Below are 26066 nucleotides of genomic sequence, written 5' to 3'. Positions count from 1 at the left end.
TTAGTATGCCTTCATCAATTTAGAGTGATTGTTACAAAATAGCCCATATTAGGCATTTTGAATTAACACACTAGTAACACTGTATTTACAGATAAGAAATATGCCATGTTTTTTTCAATCTCCTCAGAACCCTCATTATTGGAACTCTCATTAGTTGTGGGTTGCAGACTACTGCTTACACTATTTTAAGATTCAGTCTCTTTGTGCTTTCATGTAATGTGTGAAAGCTGTTGATGTAGAGTCATCACTAACATTGCAAATTCTCACCATTGATCTTGCTAACACTTTGTCTTAAAGAAGAAATTGTCATGGAATAAGCATTCTTTTATTTTCTTTATTCTAAACATAACTATCTGGCTTAGCTCTTGGTTATTGAAGTACTTCATAATATACAAAAAAAAACTGTCAGGCTTGTGACCTTGAGGATGACAGTTTAAAACTCTACTCAGTCTTCCAAGAAAAACAAATGACTATAAATGAAATGTTGTAACTAAAATAAATAGTCAATTGGCATAAAGGGATTTTTTTTTTCCAAATTTGAAAATCAGATTTGATAATGTCAATGATCTATCAAGTACTATTAATTCTTTTTTTTTAAAACAAAACAAAACAAATCAAAACAAAAACTTTTAAAGGTCTTTTTTTTTTTTTTTTTTTTTTTTAAATCTTGTAGCTTTGGTACTAGCAATATTAACATACTGGGAAAAGCAAGGCTTAGTCTCACACTCACCAGAATAATTTTTCCCCCTAATCACTGCATTCTGTCTACTATGCACACTAAATATCCCCAAACAAAACTCTTAGTGATGGTAGTGATGGGTTATCCAGTATAACTCAATTTTTCAATAGCTGGCTTGAGACACATTTACAAGTGTCCTTTCTCTTTCAAATATTATTAAATATCTAGCTTCTATTACTGTAAAGATTGAAAAGCTGCAAGCCCCTTCGACATGTCATGGGTTAAGATGCCCTGAAATCACTGGCCAATACCTTGATTCAGATGGGGGGAAAAACATTTGTGTTGAGAACAGGTAAAGGAAAGTGAAAATCAGATATTTTCTGTGAGAAGCAAAAAAATAAAAAATTAAAATCATGCAAACAGTGCATACCATAAAATTGGATGAAGCAGAACAACAGCCCTCCTGCTGCTGAAACTGTATGTCCTATTTCAACACTTACCAAATGAAATACTTCATTTTCAGTATATTGAAAATATAATTTCATTTACATTTTCTAAATATAACTTTCAGACTCATACCAGTTTTTTAAATTGTTATAGTAAAAATTGAATAAGGCTAAGTGAAAAACAGAACACTTTTTTTTTCTTAATGTACATAATCTATCAGCTTCATTCTAAACAATTTGATAGTTTTTCTGTTTCATTTTTACTAAGAAACCCTAAATCAGCCACTTACCTATCTGTAGTACCACTGACTTCTAAGAAGTATTCTTGTTGTGTATTATATTTGCAGAATTAGATATAAAAACAACAACAATAAAAAAGGAACACCACACCTTTTATATATTCTGAAGGGAAGCCCACACTGGACAGGTTAGCTGGCCTTTTATTTTTCCACTAAGGAACAGAACATCAGTTTGGAAGGACTATAGAGCCGTGAATTCACATTATCAAGCAGGCCAATTTAATGATGGAACAAACCCTTACTTAAACAAAGAGATCTGACAAGTAGCATGGGACAACAGAAAGACACACACTCACACACACAAAAATAATATAAAAAAAATTGTTTTGCATCTGGTATACTTGAAAAAGTGTCCCTGGATTAAAGAGCTCCTTTAAGAATTCAATGGAAAACTGACACTGTTTTAAACCACACAGTAAGATTGTAGCATAGCCAGAAACTTTTTGTAAATGGAACCTTCATTGCTCCAATCAATGTAATTGCTCTGCACTAGAAGAGAACAACTCTGTTCTTTTGCAAATGTTAACTTCATTTAATGACTTGAAAGTCACATTTCCATTTGCTCATGTGGTAGTAAACCTTAGTTATTCAAAGTACCTTCATTCAACCTATAAACGGCACAGAGAAGAGCTTGCAGGAATGAAAAACCTACTATATGAGAGACAACAGGTAAGTTTGTTTATCTTAGTAAAACAAAAGCTGAAAGTGCTCTGCATCATCAAAGACATACTGAGGCAGTGAAGTTAAAATAGAACAAGAACAAATAAGCATTAAGGTGCCACTGATGCATTCAGTCTGGACACAAGATGATTTCTAAAAACAAGGTAGTTTGAAAGTCATTATCAAAGTACTGAAAGCAAAAAAGAAAATGACTTTCGAACTCTGGCGTAATTATTTAACAAAAGCATTTCTATATCTGAACAGACCTCGCAGTAAAAGAACCAAAACGGATCTTAAGGGACCTTAACCTGTAACATCCAACAACCGTTGTTGTTTGTCACACTGTGTATTGCAGACTAAAGAGTGATAACACATAGGAATTAGAGTAAGAATTGGGCTTCAGTGCAAAAGCAGGGTGGGGAAGAAACAAGACAAACATGGCTACTTCAGGTGAATTCCAGCACTTCAGAACTCATCAACTGACCTCTTGTAACTTCAGTAGCATCCTAAATTAGAGCAAACAAAATTAGAGCAAAAGTGGTTTATTTCTCCTGAAGCACCATTTTTTGATCTCAATAATTTTACCAAGTTGTTCAGCTATACTTCTGCATACCTTACCAGTGCAGTGTGACTGCAGAATGAGAACAGTGTAGACAGAAATCAAAATCAATTCAAAAACTGCAGCCTCTGAAAGCCAACAGAGGTCACAAAACCCTAAGGCAGGTGTGTGTACTTCCTCAAGTTGTCTTCTGTTGCTTACCAAGTCAGTTCTTTTACAAATGTAGTGCTGACACTGCTGGAAATATAGCAAGGCATCTCCTTCAGAAACTGCAGACTTGTAAGCCTTGCTAAAACATTAGGTCAGTTCCTACTGCTCACAAGATCCTCAACAATGAGTATAACGAGTGTCTAGAATCAAATCAGTACTTAATACTCAACTGCACAGCATGCTTTACAAAGCAGGCTTTACATAACATCCCAAGATACTTTAACATTAGATAACAGGGTGAGGAAGAGAGAGATTAGGTTGCATTGGCAATGGAAAAAAACGAACAACTCAGAGTTCAGGTAAGAAGTAGTGGAGCACTGTTGCAAGTGATGCATGAAGAAAGGAAATGGCGCTAACACTAAGTCTGCACTGGAAGACACACCTTGACAGAGGATTCATATACTAAAGGCAGCAAGACTAGAGGAAAGAGAAACTAAAGCTGCATCTAATTAAAGCTGCATCTAATTGTAAAAGAGGGACCTTGTGATGTATCCTTAACAAAGTTCTTAGATAAACCTATTCCAAGGAAAATTTCATGGAACACTTACTGAAGTTATGTGTCTGTGTATATATGTACACAGCAGCCAGGAAATGACAAATGAAAAATGCAGCATCAATTGCTGGTCAGAAACCCCATTTTAGAAGCATTCTACTCTATTTTCTGTGCTATCCTAGAAAATGGAAAGCTGTCTCATCAAAAGGACAAGGTTTCCCCTAAGGAAAAAAACATCTGTATGCTCTTTTGAAGCACCAAGTGACCTCAGAGGACTTAGACAGCTAAGGCACAGTGTGAAGCCCTGGAAGGCTCAGAACTGCCACCATGCCCTCTAAGTCATCTGAGCACATTGGGGCCAGGACTGGAAACATCTTCCTAGGGTTAATTCATGTCAAGATGGTCTGAAGTGTTCGGAAGTATCATATGGAAGAGAACAGCTGTGGATTGAAGCCAGTGCAGCCCCACACTTCTGAACTCAGTGTCTCCTGGAGTTCAAATCATGTGGCTCTGAGGGAAACTCTGCCATGTAAGGTCGAAGGATAGGGGAGAGAAAGATATGCAATTGTTCTTACAACTTCATTTGAGTTAGACTGGGGCTGTAAAATAGTCACTCTGGAACCAACTATGTGGTGCCACCCTGAAAAATGAATTCTAAATAATTGAACTGCAAATCAGTCACAGCAGGTCTCAACAGCTCACACCATAATTGTGGCTATTAAACACACATTTTTCACTACAGAACAAGTCGGAGTATAAAAGTCTGAGTAATCTCTTCACATTTGAATTTTAGAAAAACATTTGCAGCCAGAAGCTGCTCAAGGTCAGACAGTTCAACCAGCTCCACATATAAGCTGCAATGATTTGTAGCCACGGGACCAACCTTAAGGGTTACTGAGGACTTGCAGCTTGTATCACCATCCTGGAACTCCACTCCATATACCTGCGTTCTTGAGAAATTGTACTAATTTATCTTGGCATCACAAACCTATCTGATACTAAAATAATAAAAGCAATTGCTAGCATTTTCAAATCATATCTTCACAGGAGAAAATAAGTTTCTCTCTCATATGTGAGTCTATAACATACCTTAGGACCTTTTGGTTGATTTCATGGGAATCAAATTTTTTTTAAGTAATTGTAACTACAAAACTACAGGATACAAAATCATACTTACACCCCTTACCCATATGTTGTGGTTTAACCCATAAGACAGCTAAGCACCACACAGCTGTTCGCTCACCCCTCACCCATCCTCGGTGGGATGGGGGAAAGAATTGTGGTAAAAAAAGTAAAAGCTTGTAGATTGAGATAAAGACATTTTTCTAGGATAGAAAAGAGAGAGAAATAATAACAACAATAATAAATAGTAACGATAATATGTACAAAGCAAGTGATGCACAATGCAATTGCTCACCACCTGCTGACCACTGCCCATCCCATCCCTGAGCAGTGGTCCCCCACCCGGCCAGCCACCCCATATTAATTGTTCAGCATGACATTACATGGTATGGAATGCCCCTTCGGTCGGTTCGGGTCAGCTGTCCTGGTTGCATCCCCGCCCAGCTTCTTGTGCACCCCTAGCCTCCTCACTGGCAGGGCAGTAAGAGAAGCAAGTCCTTGACTTAGTGTTATAGCACTGCTCTGCAACGATTAATGGGCATCAGCCTGTTATCATCCTTATTTTCACCCTAAATGCAAAACACAGCACCATACCAGCCACAATGATGAAAATTAACTCTATCCTAGCTGAAACCAGGACACCATATTTGGATGGAATGATGCATTTTCAGACTTTTGTTGCTTGCACTATGTAAACATCAGAAAAATTCAAAACACACTCAGGTTTGTCACAGGTTGGCTGTAAATAGTCTTAATTGCGTTAACCAATTAGAGGATTTGAGTAAAGTTTAGTACTTGAAGAGTAGTCAGATCTGGCTCATTAGGAAGTTATGATTATTTCAAATGACTACCATTATTTCTAATGAGATAAGTTGTATCTGTACCAAAACCAGAAGCAGAAGTTCTGGGAAAAGGGTCACTTGCTCTGCAGAACAAAGTCACTGTTTCCAGAAAGCCAATGATCCCCTGCCTTTAGAGGACAGGAAGTATTACATAAAAAAAGCATTCCCACCTGCCCTGAGAAAACAAAACAAAAGAAAAAAAATTAAAAAGGCCTTTGCAAATCAAAGTGAAACATTACCAGATATTTGAAAGCATCTAGCACTGAATGACCGGATTCCAATCTTACAGAAATCACTGTAATCTGTCAGATGTGCATCATGTATCGGGATTAAATTGAAAGGCAAATCTTATACAGGAAAACTCATTGCAAACTCATAGTTGGATGAGATACACTACAATCGAAGTACCTTCAAAGTTCCTTTCTCACTGTTTTTAAACTAAATTACTATAGGAAATGAATATAATATATAAAAGAAAACATTTTCAGTACTGGAAGTTGTTTTGTAGGTTTACAGTACTGAAAATATTTTGAGTTTTTTTATTCACAATATCCTTTTAAGCACAGTTTACTTGAAGAAAAAAAAATCCATCTAGACAGCTTTTTTATTTAAAGTTACAAAGTTAACCTAAAATTACTCAAAGAGAACAAAATTGTTTGTTAAAATAGTGCTAAACAATCCCATATTAAGCTAGTACATTTGCACTTCAGTGACAAATCCCCTATTCACCTGGTTTTTTGGTTGCACTATTTAGGTTGTGACAGCAAAAGCAGTAGTCTTTAGTAGTCTTCGAATACTAAAAGGAAAAGAACGCAACCGGAATAATTGTTTGCTATCAAACGATCATCAAAAATGTACTTCTTCCGTGAAGAACGCTGAGATATTTTCTAAGCAAAATGACAGAGAATTAAGGCTGAAAAAAAATAAAACATCTCTCTTCAAAAGCAACCAAATAAATAAAAAAAACACTTCACACCAATTGACACAGCAGATATAACAACATTTAGATATAACAGAATTTAATGGAAGAATCCAAACACCTTTTTTTTATTCTGTTGAGTTTATGCAGTTCTGGGACCATTACTGAATCAGTGCACAACACTGAAGTCTGCCTTGTTGGATATTTGTATTTTTCACAGATGTCTCTTCAATTTCCAAATGAGTGCACATTTCTCCAGTGTCAGCATATTTTAAAAGAAATCACCCATTGTGGAATAGAAATATTAGAAATTATATGCAGCCTTAAGCATAATTTTAGAAAAGATTATAACACTTCAACCATGAATAAATCTATCTCAGATGCATCCAGGAAAGCTGTTCAAGACTGCTTAGCACAATGATTGGCATTCACTGAAAGGGATTATGATATGGCCTCACAATTTATCAGACTCTGAAAAAAGACCCTTGTCTGATGCAGAGGAGTTGGAGCTGCTGGACTGTAACTCTGTATGTAACAAACCCTTGCCCTGCAATTCAGGTCAACGTGAACAGAATGCAAAGGTTTGTAAGTACATAGACAGATGTTTGTCAACAATAGATCATACAGATGGACACAGTATCTTCAGCCATTTTATGCCAGTTTAGCTATGGGAAATAAAGTAAAAAGTTAACTCCATACCTACAGCACACATGGAAGTTTAAAAGCGGGAGTGTGACATTTGCAGATTTTGTCACATAACTACATTACCTTTAAAGGATTTACAAAATAACCACAGAGCTATATTCTTTATTTGAAGACCTGTACGAAGTTATTGTTTTCAGAACAATGGCCAAATCTAGCTCCAGCATGTAGTATTATAAAATAAAATGGTGTGTCAGGTAACTCTTAATCTGAGCTGAAGGAAATTTATTCTGTGTTTAACCAAGCCTTCAGTTCTATTTCCTCGTGATCAGAAGCCATGCATGGTATGGCTTTTTTTTTTTTTTTTTTTTTTTTTTTTTACTGACCTTCCAAAGCCTGAGTATTCTCATTCTCTTTGTCCTCTATTTGAAGACAGTGTACAAGTTCTGTACTCAGATTACTGGAAGACTGATTTTCTTCCAGTCTGGTTAATGCTCAAGTTGACCATTTAGTATTTGAGAATAAAACAACTGATAAAAAGAAAAAATAATACAAAATAATTACCTTCTCTAAGGTTTAACGTAAGTCAATGAACAAACCAGGTTGGTTTATTTGAACTGTAAAAACAGAGGTACAGAATACAGGTACAGAGTACCGTAAGGCTATTAATAAATGTTTTGGCAATTTGGGTTTCACCTGAACACAGGGCAGGAATTCTCAGTGACACTCTCTTCAAAATAACAGGGATAGATTTGTTCTCCCATCAAACCCTGCATTTTTAAATACAAAAAAAAAAAAAATACTTAAAATCCTTATGTGCCACTTGGACACAAAACATTAAAAATCTGCAAAGAGAAAACAAAATGTCCCTTCTTGCAACCTGCTGTTTTTAACGTCTTTGGTATTTATGGCTTTTAGCTATTTTATTTGGTATTTATGGCCCTGTACACAAGGCAGGGGCAAAAAGACAAAACCAAAATTTGTTTCTTTCGAGGTGGACACTTGTACCGATATACATTAATTTTAGGCAAGAGATAAAACCCTGTATTGGACTCTAAACAGAGTCAAACAGGCCATGAGGTATAAACACCTTTTACACACAAGTCAAGTTATAGAAATTGACCTTTATTTTGCTTATAATCAGTTTCTTTAACCTTTTTTTGATACAAAGTGACGTTATTTTAGTACAGAAAATCCATGTCAGAACAGTACCAGTTTAAGTTGTACCATTGTAGTCTACTCTGACCTCAAACTTTAAAAAACAAGCTAAAAGGAGATAAAAGAAAAACTGCTGTCCCTCACCATGACAAATACTTTGATTAGTAATTCATCCATGCCACCTTCTTAATTCTTATATATATATATATATACACAGTATTATAACAGTATGGTTTAATACTATATAAAATAATACTGTATACATATATTTTGTATGTATTACAGTTCAAAAATACTCTCTATATAGTAGATAACTATATATAGTATTTTGAACTATAAAATAGCATCTGTAAAACAATTTATGTTTTGGACCAAATCTTTCTTTGAAGACCTGTACAAGAAGAATCCCTTTTTATTTACTTAAACAAGCTGCAAACAAACAAAACTGCAGGCTGTAGTGTAAAACTAGAAACCTCTACATAATGAAATGTTAGGAACAGTGATTGAGAAGCAGTTCTACTCAAATAATATTTTAAAAACAATTAAAATACAGTACTCAAAAAACATGGCACAGAGACAGAAGAGACAGGTAGAAAACCTGTGTTAGGAACACAGAGTCGGAAGTGCAAAAAAAAAAAAAAAAAAAAGGAACTGATACAATGGAGTTTGGTACAACAGGTAAATAAGTATTGCAACCAAAACTAAATGATCACTTTTTACAGTGAAAACATTAACAATTCAGTACCTTCCTAAAGGCTTTTAATCAAAACCCTAAACCTGTGGCTGGTCTTAAATAAAAAAAAAAAAAAATCCATGTGAATGCTACACACTGAAATACAAAGATAAGAATTACCCTGCAAAATTGCACCAACATAAGCTTTCCATATTTACAGTATCTAAAAGAGACAGGGCACAGCATGCTAGGCCTAGCTTAGGACTGGTCTCCACCAGTATTTAAACCAGGCCCAACAAACAAAAATCATTATTTCTCAACACATGTTAAGCTTGGATTGTTCAGATATATTACGACGTTTAAATATTAGATTCATGCATAAAACAAGAAACAGTATCTTTGACAGACAAGTGTTGACATAATACAAACAGTGGTCTGCCCCGTAGAGGAGTGTACTTCCTTCTGAGCTTACTCCCAAGACGTACCGATAAAATCCCACATTATTATCTGGTTGTCAAGTAAATGTGCTTAGAAATAGTAAAAATCGCAAGTAAGAGTCACGTTGCGCATAAACCATTCACTCAGAATTTCACTCTGTTGTGGAGAGTTACCTCATTACATGAAAGGACACAGAGTTTAAAAAAAAATAGGACATTCAAGTAAACAGCAACAACCAAATACTTAGAAAAGGTTTTGTAAACTGGTCATTCTACAGGGTTTTGCAGCATTGCTAAATCCATTATTTACGGAGAAGTACACACAGGTTGCACACCACATGACAACCTGTCGCATGTACGCGTACAATGAGACAAGCTCGGTGAAGTGATGAACCCCTTCCCACGTGCCTCGTGTTTTGTTTTTTGTTTTTGTGTTCAGTGTTACCGTTCCCCTTCACGAAACAGAAATCACTTATATCTTTATAAAGACAGAAATGGACAGAGTCCATTGGATAGAAAGTTAGTTGGTTATTTACACCTGCAAAGCAGTTTCACAGCAAAATAAATCTACAGTGGGCCAGCTGGGATCCACAGGACTTTGTTTTGTTCTTGATCAACAGTTGTCATAATCTGAGTGCAAATGCTTGAAAGGGCTCCTCCCTGGACAATGCCTAGAGAAAAAGATAGCCCCCCAAAGAAAAAAAAATTAGGCTGAAAAACAGTTATGATTAAGTACAAAGACCAGTCTTAAGCGTTTTTCTGCTGAGTGTTTATCAACATATCAGAATTAATTTGCCCAATTCAATATTTGCCAGATGCATGACCATTGAGACAGGGAGAAGAATAAACAGAGCAAGGAGGTCAAACATTCAGTACACAGTCTCTTCTGCTAGCTGTTAAAACAGCTCTGGAAAGCAGTAGAACTGATGGCTATAATCAACTAAGACAACTGTTTTGTTAGAGCCCTCCCATGTGCTATTTTCAGACACATCAGGTGGTGAAGTTTAAGTCTAAAGATGGTCAGAACCTACTATAATAAACCTCTGTTCAGCATGTGGTGCTAAGAGTTTTGTATTTATGTGATAATATACATAGAGACTATAGCTGTAGCAACTAGGCACTATTTACAAATATTAAAATCAAATTATGAAGCAGCTCACAAAGTTGAAGTAAAACAAAACAGCCATGGTTGCTACCCCAACTCTTATCGACAACTACATTCAAGGAATAGAAGGCCAACTGGAAGCAAATCCCTGAAAATCAATTAAAAGTTAAACAAAGAACACCTTGTATTCTACCCTTGTTAAAGATAACAGTCACAAGAAGTAAAATACTAACACTGACACAGCAACGGAGAATATAGGAGCTTTAAGACATCAAAGGTAAGGAACTTCAGGACTTAAATGTGTCAGCAAAGCCTCTGGCCACAGCTAACGCTAATGCTGGAAGACTATGTCAAGCCTTATAAAACTTAAGGTGTAATTCCCATTTCTGAAAATACAGATTTTATTCTTATGTAAAAAAGTAATTGATTCTGCAGTTTATACTATAATTATGGATGTCACATGATTTTGGCTACAGAACGTGCAACCAGTAAGGTCTATGAAAGGTGACAAAGCAGTTAGGCAGTGACTCAGGTAACAAATTGTGCTTAAAATTTGGTGCAGGCAACAAAGGCACTTTAATGAGTCAAAAAATGTACTTGATGAAGTAGTTGCGGAACTCAGGTTGTAAAGTGTACCATACAACTAACTTCATGAGGAAGCTACTGTATCCAACATGCTAGTCTAATGCACCAAATCACAACTGCAGTAAGCTTACATGTCAGTGCAGTTTCAACAGGAAACCTGACTAACAGCATCTGAAAAAGCTGATGACGGCTCGAGTTCACTACACTTGACACTAACAGAGAGAGGCCCTTCCCGCAGGCAACTAAGAAGGTACACATAGCACCTTGTTTAAGGGAGTCCACTTCCACTATCAGGGTGTAAATGGAATGTAACAAATGATTTAACAAGGAGCAGATGATAACGTATAGTTCTACAATATGGCCATGCGCAAATTAAGTTCTGTGAACATTTACTCAGTATAATTTAAATGAACATTCGTCTTGCTATTACATACCAGGGAACCAGCTTGGTTGAGGATGTGCAACTTTTCTCAGGATACACGGATGAATAGCTTTGCGCTAAATGCATCCACTCCCCTGCACTTGGCAGGTATGTCTCACAAACAATTCAGTAAGAAACCCATTGTTTTGGGGGTGAGGAGTTGGGTTCTGGGTGTGTTTCAAAACACTTCTGTAAGGAACCCATTGTTTTAGGGGTGAGGGGTTGGGTTCTGGCTGGTTTGGGCTTTTTTTTTTTTTTTATAGGCTTTGTTGCCATTCACGTCAAGATGGATAAAATTTCATCCTTACTCTTTTGAATGTAATGTAGAACCACATGGAAATTTACTCTGAAATAAGACAAGGCAGCCTTCAAATACAGCAACATTTCTCTGGTGAGCAGCTTATTAACTTTAATCCAAGGTTCATGTAACACACTTCAAGATGTTAAAAAGGTCTGTAAACTTAACTATTCCCAATTACAATGTGCTTGAGACATCGTGGACAAAATTTGTCCTTTTTTGAAAGATTTGAAGTACACCTCAAATAATTAGATCACCAGTTACAGGTGGGTTTTTTGTTCGTCTTTACCCAATTATGAAACAATATTCCTTACATGGTATAAAACTGATAACACCGTGTTATCTGTCATTCTCAAATTATCTTCACTGTATTTCTAATACTCCTGGGCTTGTAATAAAACATTCTCAGAATCTTCTTCAGTTTTAAGATTTGTAACATGCTAAAAACAAAGCACAAAAAAGCAAGGGATAGTACTTATATCTTGAGATTTCCTTTCCCTGTAAAATGAAACACCAGAGCATGAGGTTGCCCAATAAGGAAGGAGAAGAAATAAAAGAACTCTATGAAGGAACATATTTCTTTGGAATTACAGTGTAAATGGAAGAAATTGCCACAGTATTCCTAGTGATACACTGATTAAATACTAACCTGTAAAGTACTTGCTATATTCCTGTTCTATTTTTTGAGCCGTCTCAAACTGTTCTTTGGAATGTTTTTGTGTAACTTTGTCCCTCAGGAAGATTGGGTCTTTTTGTTCTCTGCAAAAACAAAAAGAAGGAAAAAAAGAAAAACCTTGCATAACAGTAATTTTATTTTAAATGGACTCAATATAATTACCTCTAGATACCTGAATGTGAGAAGCTAATTAATTTGCAGGCATAATGCTGTGCACAGAGTGCCATCTACTGTGGTTCAGCAGTAGTTCATCAGGTTCACTAAAGTCATCAGGATCATTTGTGTGCTAACAATTTTGGTTAGGTATCAGAGCAAGACAGTCTTGCATATAAGCATAGTTTCTTAGAGCAGTGAGAAAAAGAAGCAATATTTTATTTTATAAATACAAAAGTCACTATGAAAATTTTAGTGATCACTGCTGTGTAGGATTCTTATGTTACACAGCTTGTGGATGGGGAGTACACAAATGTACTGTATACAAAAGTATATACTGAATGTCAATAGAATCTGTGGCAAACGAAAAAGGTTCTTCAAGAGAAACCTTTGGTGCCCAGAGGAGACAGAGGCAAAAGCAACTGCATCTTACTTTATAACTATTAGAAATCCTTGCTTTCTGTCTCTTTCAATAACTTACCAAATAGAATAGCTTTAATGGTAATTACTATTATTTTCAAATGGGCTCAAGACATGACAACTCCATTTATCATTCCATGTATGAACATACAATCCATGCTGAAACAGACCTTTATGTCTTTCTTAAATTTGAAAGTGGTGATACTCATCTTCTTTATTAAAAAGAATCAAATTTATCTAAAGATCAAGAATCTAAGTCTTTTGCTATTTTCATTTTTGAAGTTAAAGCAAAACAAAACTGTTTCTTAATACTTATATAGAGAGATTATGTCACTTCTTGCACCTCTGTCAGAAGGTGCAAAGGCTTAATAAAACATCAAGGGATATTTTATTTAATAAAATATCACGTGGTTTGTAATTCCTGCATCCTGTTTCTGGACAGGAATTCAAGTAGGAAATTCACAATTACTTAACGAGTACTACCTGTCAAGACCACAGTATACACACTCCATGACAAAAGGTGACTTCTCTGGCTAGAGAATAGAGGAGCAAAAGCCAAAGGCAAGAATCAATTGGCTGCAGTGTAGGAGAGGAAACTGGCAAAGCATCATCATACTTGGCCCCACTGAGATGAAGCTCTAGGTCACAGTTACCACTTAACCCTCAATGTCATTATGGATCATGCCCATATCTATCTTATGGCTTAATACTATTATGGCTTAATAGAGGTAAGCAAGAAGAATTTGAATGACTCCTTGAGTACATTCAGTTTAGAAAATATTATTTAATTTCTGTGAATGATTCATTTAATTGCCATGCAACCTAAAAGAAATTAAGGCCATCTACTTCACAGGTGATTTTTATGATGGTTAATTTCTGCATTTGAAAGAGATTCAACATGACTGGGATGAAAAAAATAACACCAGCACCAAAACTCATTTTAATCGAAAATAAACGTCCCTGAACTATACCTCTTACAGACTTACTTGATCTGTTTAGCATTTTTGTAGCGAATAAAAATTACAATAGGGTAGATATGAACACTGTGGAGCCGTTCGATGGCATGAGGAGCGATGTCAAGCAGACAATGACAATCCTAAGATCAAATGTAAATGCAAAACACTCATTCAGTTAAAGAGCACAAGCACACATGCAACCCCCCTTTTTCTCCCCTACTTACATCATACATCATAACAACTCAATATAATCTCACTACGTGTTTAGCATTTTAGGGCTACTGAAATTTGTACCCAAGTAACTTGCAAGTAAAAAAAAAAAAAAAAAAAAAAAAAAAAGGACAGAAAATGAAAAATTGCAAGAAATTCCATTCACAGTACCAAAAGCATGCACTGATAGAAATAAGAGTATTTTAAAAACTAATGAAATGAAAACTCAGACTGAAATATATGCAATATGGTGTTGCTTTTTTTTTTTCAATTTAAATGCACATATTCATTTTATCTTTGAGAAATCAAAAGTAAAAAAAAGTGTTTAAGTAATTAGATTTTTTATGGTTTGACAGAAAACTACAAGCAATGAACAGATTTTATTTTATGTCTGTTAATTAACCTGTCTTCAGAATCATTATGTTTACATTATGGATGACATTAAACGAAACAGTTAAAAAATCCTAGTTTTACAGGGAGGTGAAACCTATGGATTCTAAGAAGAATAATTTCAAACTTTACTTAGCAATACTGCAAAATATCCCACTTTCTACAAAGGTGAGCTTACTGAAAATGATTTTTCAACTGTTACAGGTAACCACTTTGTGACCTTAGGAACAAGCCTCTCAATGGCTTCAATGACGACAACATTATAATAAATTTTAGCCCTCCCCCCGCCAATAGCATGACTACATATTACAAATTTTACCAAGAACTGCAGGATTAAGTGACTCACCTTTTCTGTTATCTCCTTTATTGAAGCTACAGTTGTCACATCAAAATGTCCGCTCCTCCGTTTATAATCTATAAACAGACAATCCTTCACGCCCCGTTCAATGGCTTGTTGGGAAGCTTTCATAACCTCTGTTACACAGAAGCAAAAGAGAGCCACTGTTCATTCCTATTCCTTAAGCATAGAACAAAACTAGCAGAATAGCCTGTAAATTAAGGTTTTGCTTTTTCCATGTTTGTGATACCGTTTAGTTCACATACAGATGTTATTAGCTAAGGGAGAAAAAATTATTTATATGCACATACTTACCAAGAGGACATCTGCAAAATTTTCCAGGGGATTCTTTGACCAACATATCTTTCACAGCATCAAGTAATGGTCCTAGAATAAGCACAGGCCTAGGAGAGGTACAGTCCACTTTCTGTACACGCTGATACGCCAGACTTGTAGAATCTATGCACACAGAAGACTTGTTTATAGAAGCAGACATTATTCTCCTGGCATTCCTCAGATAATGAGATAACAGTAATTGTGAAAACAGCTACCTTGCAGCAGATAAGGGCCTTGAGAAGTACAAAAATGCTCACTAGCCATTATAGCATTTCACAGCTTAAAATAGCTATTTTCATCAATGAACCTCCTGCTTCCGTCCTTCACACAAACTACAGCCCCACCCCAATTTTTAAAAGCAATCATTCCTGTTAGTTCCTAACAGTGTGAACAAGACACAATAATCAGTTGGTTTGCTGGTTTCTTCCGTGAAGTGTAATCAGCATGACTTCTGTACAGTACTAAACAAATCAAACTGAATATTTTTGAGTGTACTCAGGATTTATGTCTAGATTAAGTCACCTGGATAAAAATTAAATAGTTGAAGGAATGATCAAAACCCCAAATCAAAAAGCCATCTCCCTCTGCAAATGAAACATTAATGTCAGTAGACTTAGGAATGAACTAGGAAAAACAAAACCACTAGTCTACATTCGAGATAATCTGTCTTGCCATTTAATACATTATTTTTTGTTCTTGTTGATACTAAAAGTAATGTATGCTCATCATTTAAAGGCACACGAAAAGGAAACCTATTTTATTTGTAAAGGGTCTTGCTGCAGCAATTTAAAAACAAAAGAGAAAGGCTACCCACTCTCAAGTATTACAAAGGTACTTGCCATCCAAGAACGGAATTGAGTCTGTACTAATTGTATCAAGAGCCAGTAAATCCTTTCCATCTTTGGAACCACTTCGCTTGTGTTTATGCTTTCTTCTGAAGAATGACCTTCGTGCTGCTGCTGACAATGTCTTAGACGAGCTGTTGTCATCTTTAGCCTCCGACATACTATGTCTCCTATAGAATTCCTGATCCATCCTACAATGAAACAGAGTAAGTGGTTGGTATTTCAACACACACACATATACATACATGTACATGTATATTACTATTATTTTTTTTGACAAACCATACTACTACTGTATCTGGAACAACTTCATGACAGAAAATTCATCAAAACCAAACATTTACAATAATCAAATAAACAACATTTCAAAACTCACCCCACCACCATTTTTTCAGGTTCTTATATTATAAATAGCAACAAAGCATGTAGGGTGACCACTCTAACAGCCAGGGCAAAATTTTCCAAAGCTCCAAGAGCAGCATACCCCTACTTGCCAGTAAAGCCAGCCTTCGCATACAACTGAAGATACCATTCTTCGTATGAAGCTGCATGTTATACACATCCTTAAAAATGCATCCTTAAAAAAGTTGCAGTCTACAACTTCCTCGTAAGGGGGTGTCAAGAGGCAGGAGACCTTTTCTCCATTAACACCAGCGACAGGACCCGCGGGAATGGAGTTAAGCTGAGGCAGGGGAAGTTTAGGCTGGACATCAGGAAGGGGTTCTTCACAGAGAGAGTGGTTGCACACTGGAACAGGCTCCCCAGGGAAGTGGTCACTGCACCGAGCCTGACTGAATTTAAGAAGAGATTGGACTGTGCGCTTAGTCACATGGTCTGAACTTGGGTAGACCTGTGCGGTGTCAAGAGTTGGACTTGATGATCCTTAAGGGTCCCTTCCAACTCAGGATATTCTATGATTCTATGAAAAATCATCTCTTATCAGCCCAAAACAACATGTAGTTTTATTTTAGATAAGCACAAATATTTTGGCCACATAACATGTGAAATGTAGTTAATTTTACTAACCATCTTCTAGTAATAAGCCAATGTCTATGCATCTGTATGTATATAGTGCACATTCTACATAATACCATTTATCCCATGATCAGGTTGAATTTTGAGTTAAAACATGGAGAGAAGACTATCAGAAAAATATAAAGGAAAGCAGAGGAACAGTAACCTTGAAATGAACAAATGTTTTATCACTTGTAATAAGTGTAATAACTCATCTGATTTCAGTAACTATTTAAAAACTTGAGTGCTCCTGAACTTTTCTACCCATGTTATGCAGTTGAGGTGAATACACAATCTTATATTAAAATTTATATCCACAGATAACTAAAACCATTGGTACTTAGCAAGAATGAGTGCAGTAGTGAGTTAAAGGATCCTTTTGCAGTGGTTAATATCACTTACAGTTATTGAATTACCTGTCACACCATAAGGCTTTGTATCCATTCCATTTCTAATTTACTTCTCAGTAGCATTAAAGATGACTTGGTAGAGCAATATATTTAAAGTTATTAAAATATGTCACCCAGAAAACGACATCTGAGAATTAACATCTCCCGGAAATGATAGAAGCAAACACATTTTGTATCACATCTCATTAGTCAGACACTTTTGAAGACCAAGATAAGTAACTTGTATGGCTGTCACTCACATATATTTACTGGGAATCTGTCCTCTTTCCAGTTTTTGAGCATTCTCATCTAGCTGCCAGGCCATCCAGCAACCAAAGTTTCCTTGTGGTAGAGTATCATCAACATACAAAATGTCATCCTTCTTAAAACTTAAATCCTGTTCCACTTCCGCAAGACGGTCATAAAGTGCTCTGGAAAGGAAGACATAAATAATCTCTTCAACTGGTCTCCACCAACTCAAGGGCAGAACAGATGCATTTCAAAAAAAAAATATAATAGATTGGGGTCACATTTTACATTTCGAGAGTACAGAAGTTTACAGTGAAACATGCATCTTTTAACCAGTGTTACAGGTTGCATACTTGCTGTCAGAAACTAGCTGGGATAAATCAATAACTTGGAATTTATAAAATGTAGTACAACATTTGCACTCTTTCTCTCATATAACAGTCAGCATGCTACCCTAAACTGCCTTATATTTTCATTACCAGCCACGCTCAAATACCTAATATAGAATCCATCTCCAGGAAGCTCTTTTATCTTATTAAATTCTTCTATTCTGTATTGAGTCTTTATTTTGATGTTTTCTCCAGGCTTCAACATTTCGAGATAAGCTTCCTCAGCTGTTTTATTGCGCATATCAATGGACCCATACTGCAAAACACAAAACCCTAAGTGTGATACAAATCTCAACGTGCAATAGAATCAGGTGAGCTTGAAAAATATGTAAAATTAGTCTTTTTCCTACTGACAGACTCAATATACAAGTGAATCTTACCACTTAACTATACTACAGTTTGCACATCAAGACGTCTAACAGGAAATTGAGGGGTTGGGGTGAAAAGCAAAATACCAACCGAATGCAGCAGACATGCCCCATGAGAGAGAGTTTATGCTTCTTTAAATAATTTTCAAAGCATAAGCTGAAAATTGTAAAATTCACAGTGGAAAGAAGTTAATATTTTTAGGGGAAACAGTCTGAGGGAAAGTCCAACACAATTACAAAGCCAAGTCTGCATCTGGATACTAGAAGCACAATGGGAGAATCTCAATGCTCAGAAAGTATAGCTCAGCTCTATCTGAAAAGCTCATAAACAAATGCACATTTATCACCTTAACAGACCAGCCTAGAAGAGAAATATTCCCATGTCAAATTGAGAAAGCAGAGTCAAAGACATGATATTTTCCCCTGAAGCCTCATTATAATTTCATTGGGGTAAACTCAATATTCTTCTACGTTTCACAGTGTCATCCCTATTCCTGTCTTTGTCATACATACAGCATTTGGATTCAAGGTTTTCCATTTAGATGAGAGAACAGCTCTTCATAATTCCAGTAGACATATATTAGTCCTTCAAGCCTGTGCAACTTAGATTCTCAGTGGTAGCTCTCCAGGTGTGTATTATCCAGCTCTTCACAGGTTGCCGTCAGAACAAAGATTACACACCATTCTCACCCAGTTTTTCTGGCAGACTCACAGAACATCTCCCATTGCAAGACAGCAAGATTCTTTGTACAAATCCCTCTTTATACCATCCTAGATATTTTGTCAGTATGCTGCAGTTTTCCTAACTTACCTCAAGTATCATGTCACCCAAGACTAGTCCATCAGGCCCTTTTGCTGGGCTATCATCATCTACATCTGACACAAATATTCCATAGAGGTTTCCACCACATATCTGGATCCCAAGATCCACCTGGGATTTTTTAACAACAACAGTTCTAGGTTCAGGGGTCCGTTTATTTGTGTCCACAGGGCCCCTTGCAAAAGGAAGAAAACACAAACGTAATTCACTTTAAAAACCTGTATTAAGAGTATACAATGAACTATATTCCTGAACAATACGTGTTTGCATAATTATTATTCAAAACAGGTCACCTACAGATACAATCATGAGAAAAACTTCACATCACTTACTGATCTTCTCAACTAAATCAATCTTGTTTTAGAATTTACTTCACTCCTTGTAGAACCCATCTTTCAAATCCAAACTGAAATCCTGTACTTTTATCCTGGGTCCACTTAATTTGTCTGCTTACTCATTTGAACCAGCCACATCTACTCTGACCTTTTTGCTTTCTGTTATAAAGACAAAAAATTTTACCTTAAGGAACTCCGGGGACTTGTAGTTGGTGTGGTTTGCTTGGATGGGGGTGTCATTGTTCCTTCATCTTGTTCACTCACAGTATCAATTATGGAATGATTGTCAGGTGTTGCAGCTCCACTGCCTTGAGGGGTGGAATGATTACTCACAGGTTCTAGGCGAGAACTAATAGAAAAAAAATATATATATATAAGGCTAGTGGTTAGAATTTCACCAGTGATGAGTATTTTCCATGTAGACACACAGTTTTTAATTTGACCGCAAAAACAAGTGTAAAGCAAGAAAAAATATCCCCAAACAACATGCCAAATAACATACGCTCCCCACAAATTTGACAAAGATAAAGGTCAATCTTGATATGTGATCATGCATGAAAATGGTTTATATAATTAAGTCATATGCCTTGTCCAATTTGTTTCAGGAAACTCCTCAGCTATAGAAAGAATACAAAATTGGTTTGAAGTACTGGAATCTCTTAATACTAGTATGAGGTAATCGTCAGTTTTGGTTTAATGAATCTAAGGATTATGTCTTAGGTAAGAGTAAGTATAGGTGTATAAAACATTTTTCTTGTGATAAGCACATACTCACACATTACTTTTCTACGCAATCACATTACTTATCAACACATTTGCATACAAATTACTCATACAGAAGTTAACTACTATCTATATAACTGCATGGATTAGAGTAGTTCTTTAAAAGCCTTGCCATCCTTACCTTGATCGTGAATGATTGCCAAGCTGATACATGTGTGGGTTATACTGAGCCAGAATAGTAATGGTGTCACACTGCTGTCCAATAATTAGTCGAGCCTGTTGCTCTGTAGCATTTCTTAAATTTATTCCATTAAACTATGAAAAAAAAAACACAGAAAACAGGATGCAAAGTTTTAAAATGGGAACTAGCAAAACCATTCTTTCAGTCTCCTAATTAGTCTAATATTTAAATGCTGATCTTCTCCCTCCCCACCCCCCCCCCAACTGGAGTAACCAGAAGCATGGAAGAGCTGCCATGCAATGATTCCTAGGGTTTAAACTCTCTGGAAGGAATCACTAATTTTATTATTTGGTAACGTAACCATGAGTTGAAAATCCTTTTACTATTGAAAGACATAAGTATTCTGAACTGTGTTATGATTTGCTATCATTGATTAAATGAAAGTTGGTTCAGATGACTGATGTGAAAAAATTTGGGACTGAATGGTAAATTCAGATCCATAATCCTTTTCAGGTCCATTTTATGTCACCTGCACACTGTTTAACATACCTATGCTTTAACACACATTTACAAAGTGATTCTGTACTTTATATAATGTTCCTCTACATACTCTTTGGCCATATGCCAAAATGTGACTGTAGCTAATAGCATACCTCAGTATTTCTTAAACCAGTTATCTCAGGTATAGGTACAGCACAACAGCAGGACAAAACTCAGTAAAAGCTGAGTATTTACTCTTATGAGGAAGACTCATAAGTTGAGTGAAGTTTGACTTTAGGACTATTTTGTTTTAGGCAACTTAGCTAGTTAACTTTAATTTGAAAAATATCTATATAAGAGGCAAAGCAGACCTATCATCAGAAGGCATTATTTTATGATAAAGCCTGATGAAAGCCACTAACAGTCACAATTACTGGACTATGACAATACAGAAAGAATAACCTCTGCTATTTCTCACAGCAGACAAACTTTCACAAGATAGTCTTTTAAGAAGGGCAGTTATTGCTGGACTCATATGAACTGAAGTAATCATTAAACCAAAGAAATAGTAAGCAAACAATTACCTCTAGTAACTGATCACCATACTCAAGGCCAGCTTGATGTGCAATGCTCCCACCTGTTACTTTAGAGACAAATATTCCACCATTTTCTCCGCTCACAATGGAAATCCCTAGTGGCTCAGAACCCTTCTGCACTTTTACATGACGTGGCTCTTCCATGTAGGGCCTTTTAGAGGAGATAGTTAAAACTGATTTGGAAAAAATTGCACTTGAACCATAACAATGAGTTTTACATGCAATATTTTATGCCTGTCTGAATTGCAATAATAAAATAAGTTTAATCGGTTACTTAAAAAAATATTGTCAACTGTTTTAAATGCATTCCTTTAACACCATGCAATGTATGGTGGCAGAACTAAACGTATACCAGGTACACAACTGGTCTAAAGCATTATGGTAAATATGAATTACAAATATTATGGTGGAGAAATTGGTAGGAAAAGAAACTTCCAGACCCATATTATATAAAAGTAATTTAACTACTATATATAATATGTAATTTACAAGCGATATTCCAGAGGGGTATGTTACTTATAAATGCTGAGTCTTTACTGACCGTAAAAATAAGCATCAAAAATGATGAGGTAGTAAACCAAGGAACAACAATGCACAATATCAGATTTTGTATTTGTATGCAGGGAAACATAAATTAGTAATGAAAATTAAGCAGTTGCAAACTCAAGCCATTAAGACAGCAGTTTGCATGGTAGTATTAAAATTACCATGCAAATTCTCCTCAGGGCAATTATCCAAACGTAAAATAGCACAAAGTGCGCAATACTGCTTGAGAAGGACAACCTTATATCAGGCCAACCTCAAACTCCTTAGTGATGAGAACCTAGGCCTAGGAGCCACAGGGATTCTCAGAAAAGACCTATTACGGAACAGATATCTGAAAGACGTAGAAGATTTGAGAAGAGAAGAACACTTAGAAAAAGACATACAGTAATACAACACCAGTAAGTATAACAAGAGAACAGATCATATGAAGTAAAACCCTGATGCATTCCCCTGTCCGCCCCCCATAGTTGGGAAGTATCCACCCATGCAAACATGGCTAGTCCCTTCCACAGTATGTATAAACAAACCAAAGTGTCCTAAAAAGTGCTGGCTCATATTACAATGATCTTAATGGTGTCTATATACCAAAAGGCACCATCAGGTGCTAACAGCTAAACTAGTTCAGAATGAAACAGATGAGGTACCAGACGTACCTGAGGGTGTCTAGAGCACATTACTGGCAACAGCAGGTCTTGGCAGCCCTTCTAGTACACAACTTTAATAGCATTATACTACTTCTGGCATGCATTAATTGGAATGTCTTCTTTCTGAACACTTCATTATATCAATTAGAGATTCTCTGTTTATTTAAATCCTGCTGTGTTAACTGCACGTCACTCACTGCTATTAATGTGGCAGATGAAAGGTATCTTTGGGAAGACCACGATTTGGGGGATGCATGGGGGGTGAGAGGAGGGAAGAGGACATTACTTCATAAATTATGCTTATTGTTACAGGCTTTGAAGGTAAGCATTTGGTAGCCTTCTGCAGCAGGGCATAATATTTTGTCACCTTATTAATATAGAAAATATACAAACTGTCTGATAAGTATGCAACTCTGGGACCTGAACCTTATAGCATCAACATCACTGCTAGCAGTAATGCCCTTGGAGCTTGTCTGTCAATGTAATGAAGATAAAGCAGTTGAGTAATATATGTAAATTACAATGTCATATACAATATCACAACATGATTACATGTTAATGGGCCCAAACAAAATTTATGAAGGTCTATCACCTCACTGGAAACTAAAATTACATCTTTCTGCTCTATTGTATTTTTCTGCTTCCATCTACCACAATCATTTTCAGTTTTGTTGTTTGTTTTGCATTGGAATGATTAAGAATCAAGCCCATACAAACTGCACAGGATCATATCTTAGAACTCTAGTAAATTCAAAATGAAAGATAACTAGTAATGCATATAGTAGGGAAACAATAATAAAATAAAACAGCATTAAAAAGGTATCTTACTTGATTAGCAGCGTAATTAAAATCAAGTGAAATGCACTCTTTTACAATATTCAGACTGTCTGCTACAATCATTAAACGCTGTTTAGAAAAAAAAATAAGTAATGAATCTGATTTTTCATTTTCATTTAAATTGGTTCTCCAAAGAACACAATAGATTGGTTTTTTAATCTGTGTTATATATTCTATGGAAATGCCAAGCAAATCTCTTATATTTTATGGGGAGGAGAAGGGATAGAAAGAGTAAATAACCATTTAACATGGCATCATCGCACATTTACTTAAAATATTTCATTTAGCCAAGTAGCTATTTTAGGAACTGTTTTTGTGTTTTGTCTTTTTTGTTTGTTTCGCTTATTCTAAACAAAATCATATCCTTTTTAGACTGGGAAAGTCATTCATACTACTGTTTACATGCAAGTACAGCAAGAGTTGAGGGGCTGGCACCTGACTGTACTTCAATATTCTGATCACCATTAATAGAAGTTGTTAATTTCTAGACATCAGAATGTCCTGACCATTACACAAGTTGTAGGGATGTCAAAAATCTAGCTTTGCTGCCAAACACTAAACAGAATTAGGCGAAGAAAATACTGACTTTGAATTTGCAATTGACAATTACAGGAACATTTATATGAGAAAACGAACATAGTACAGAAGTCACACTGAAGTAAAAAAGAATGAAAACCCACAAAGACCTCTTTACATTCCATTTCAAAGTAACAGTGCACACAATCTATAGTGTCACTACAATAACTTATTTAAAGATTCTTTAAACGAGACAAAAAAGTTTCATATAACATTTTATGAAGAACTTTTTATTACTACCAGCAAACTTAGAATACAGAATATCCTTATTACTTTGTTCACATTCTTATGGTCAGTCATTTTACAAAAGCCACGCTATACAAAGGGGTCCTGAAGTACACATAAATGTAATATACTCCAACACACCATAGTTCCCGGTATGCCATACACTGCCTGAGTGGCATTTAGCTGCCTCAGTGTAAATAAAAGCCTGATTCAGATTTGTGTCTTGTTGTTCAATGCTTTGAGTTCATGCAAAATGTTTCATATATTCAGTCTAGCCAGATCACAATAAAATGAAATAAAATGCCCAAGGCTGATACCATAAACAATGCATCTTGAACATACTCATCATGAGATAATAAGTCATTACAACACAAAGCTCATGATCTTAAGAGAACTATCATATGAGGTTCAAATTGTGCAAACAGCTATGCATATACTTAACGCTATTGCTAGTAGTGGTCCAGGTAAAACCAAAGCAATCATAGTCACAGTAGTAAAATAGAGTCTGTACATATAGATATATTCCGGCACAGTTTATTCTTTTTATTCATCTGGCTGAATTGAATCAAGGCACAGTGGTTAGAATGCATATTCTGCTATACTAAGTCAGCTGATATTTAGCTATCAAATATTACTAGGTATTTTGTTTAGTTTTCCACGGTACAGATGAAACCTATCATTAATAAGCATCTGAGGTAGCTCAGCTAAAGGAGTATTTTAGACTATTTGCGTTCGGTGTGGCCATTAATTTACCATAAAGAAGTAAAATCTTTATGAAATTCATTACTTTTCTGAACTCAAAGACTTAGGTTTAGAAAAAAAAACACAAAGATCTTTTATATACTTCATTAAAAAAGTAAAAACATTAAGTAACAGGACCTGAGATGCTTTTCTCTATCTTTATTTGTCATTTAAACTAACTATTCACATTCCTTCTCATTCAATAAATGTAAAAGATTTCTTCAGACACATTCCTATTAAAAGCAAATAATGTGGGGACCTTACCTATCTTTTCTACGTTCTCCAACAGATACTGGGCTAATAGAAATTCTAGGTAAAGTAGAAAGGGAGTTCTGGGATTGGCTGCTGGCAAAGGAAGATGTTTCCAAGTTAAGAGGTGACTGTGGAGGAGTTATCAAGCTGGGACTGCTACATTCAGAGTGTGACAAGGAGCCTATAAAAGAAAACAACAAAACAACAACAATCAAAGTCAGGTTTCAGTGTCCTGCATTTGTCATGCTTCAGAAGATCTACAGAGACATAGGGAAAGACACCATACACACCAGACACAAATAAGGACCACACTGTTAACCATCTAATGAGCTTAGGAAGCCAGCTTCCTACCTTTGGTAACTACCATTATACAGTGTAAACTCTCTTTCCTTAATATATGAAGTATGTCTTTTATATGTGTGCATAGAAATATTTCCCTTCTCAGCATAAAGAACTGAGTACAGACACAGGCATGTCTGAAAACACTTCACAGTGCAGTTAAGGAAAGAGTTAAGGAAAAATAATGGAAAACAGGAAAGTTAAAATATTTAATATGTTGGTTTAGTTTCAAATAAAATCTTTATTTACTGCCTTTTCCTTTGTGTTTGACAAGCATTATGAAACACCTGAAAACACCAACAAAACCCCAGCATGAGTTTTACACAAAGACAGAAAAGTATTGCAATTTTTAACAAGCCTGACTTGGCTTTTTTTTTTTTTTTTTTTTTTTCCACTTGTACCCTCCTTGAGACATTTACTAAACAAGTTCCCTAATAAGAACATTCAGTCATCTGCTTCTTCTGACAGAAAATAAATCTCAAGTTACTAAT

The 26066-nt window shown here is 35.8% G+C and overlaps 1 protein-coding gene across 1 annotated transcript in view; it reads right to left on the bottom strand.

The window, feature by feature from the left end:
• Positions 1-7975: 7975 nt before the first annotated feature.
• DLG5 (discs large MAGUK scaffold protein 5) overlaps positions 7976-26066 on the bottom strand; it is a 106641-nt gene continuing 88550 nt past the window's right edge. The window contains 13 exon segments of the mRNA XM_068689380.1: positions 7976-9810; positions 12198-12307; positions 13784-13893; positions 14700-14827; positions 15006-15149; positions 15866-16062; positions 17535-17705; positions 18020-18168; positions 19092-19275; positions 19620-19784; positions 20340-20473; positions 21404-21566; positions 25249-25417. Coding sequence (XP_068545481.1) covers positions 9707-9810; positions 12198-12307; positions 13784-13893; positions 14700-14827; positions 15006-15149; positions 15866-16062; positions 17535-17705; positions 18020-18168; positions 19092-19275; positions 19620-19784; positions 20340-20473; positions 21404-21566; positions 25249-25417 — 1928 coding nt within the window. The 3' untranslated portion in view covers positions 7976-9706.

The sequence above is a fragment of the Anas acuta genome, chromosome 7, assembly GCF_963932015.1.
Source record: "Anas acuta chromosome 7, bAnaAcu1.1, whole genome shotgun sequence".
Classification (NCBI taxonomy): domain Eukaryota; kingdom Metazoa; phylum Chordata; class Aves; order Anseriformes; family Anatidae; genus Anas; species Anas acuta.
This window is presented reverse-complemented; position numbering and strand designations above follow the sequence as displayed.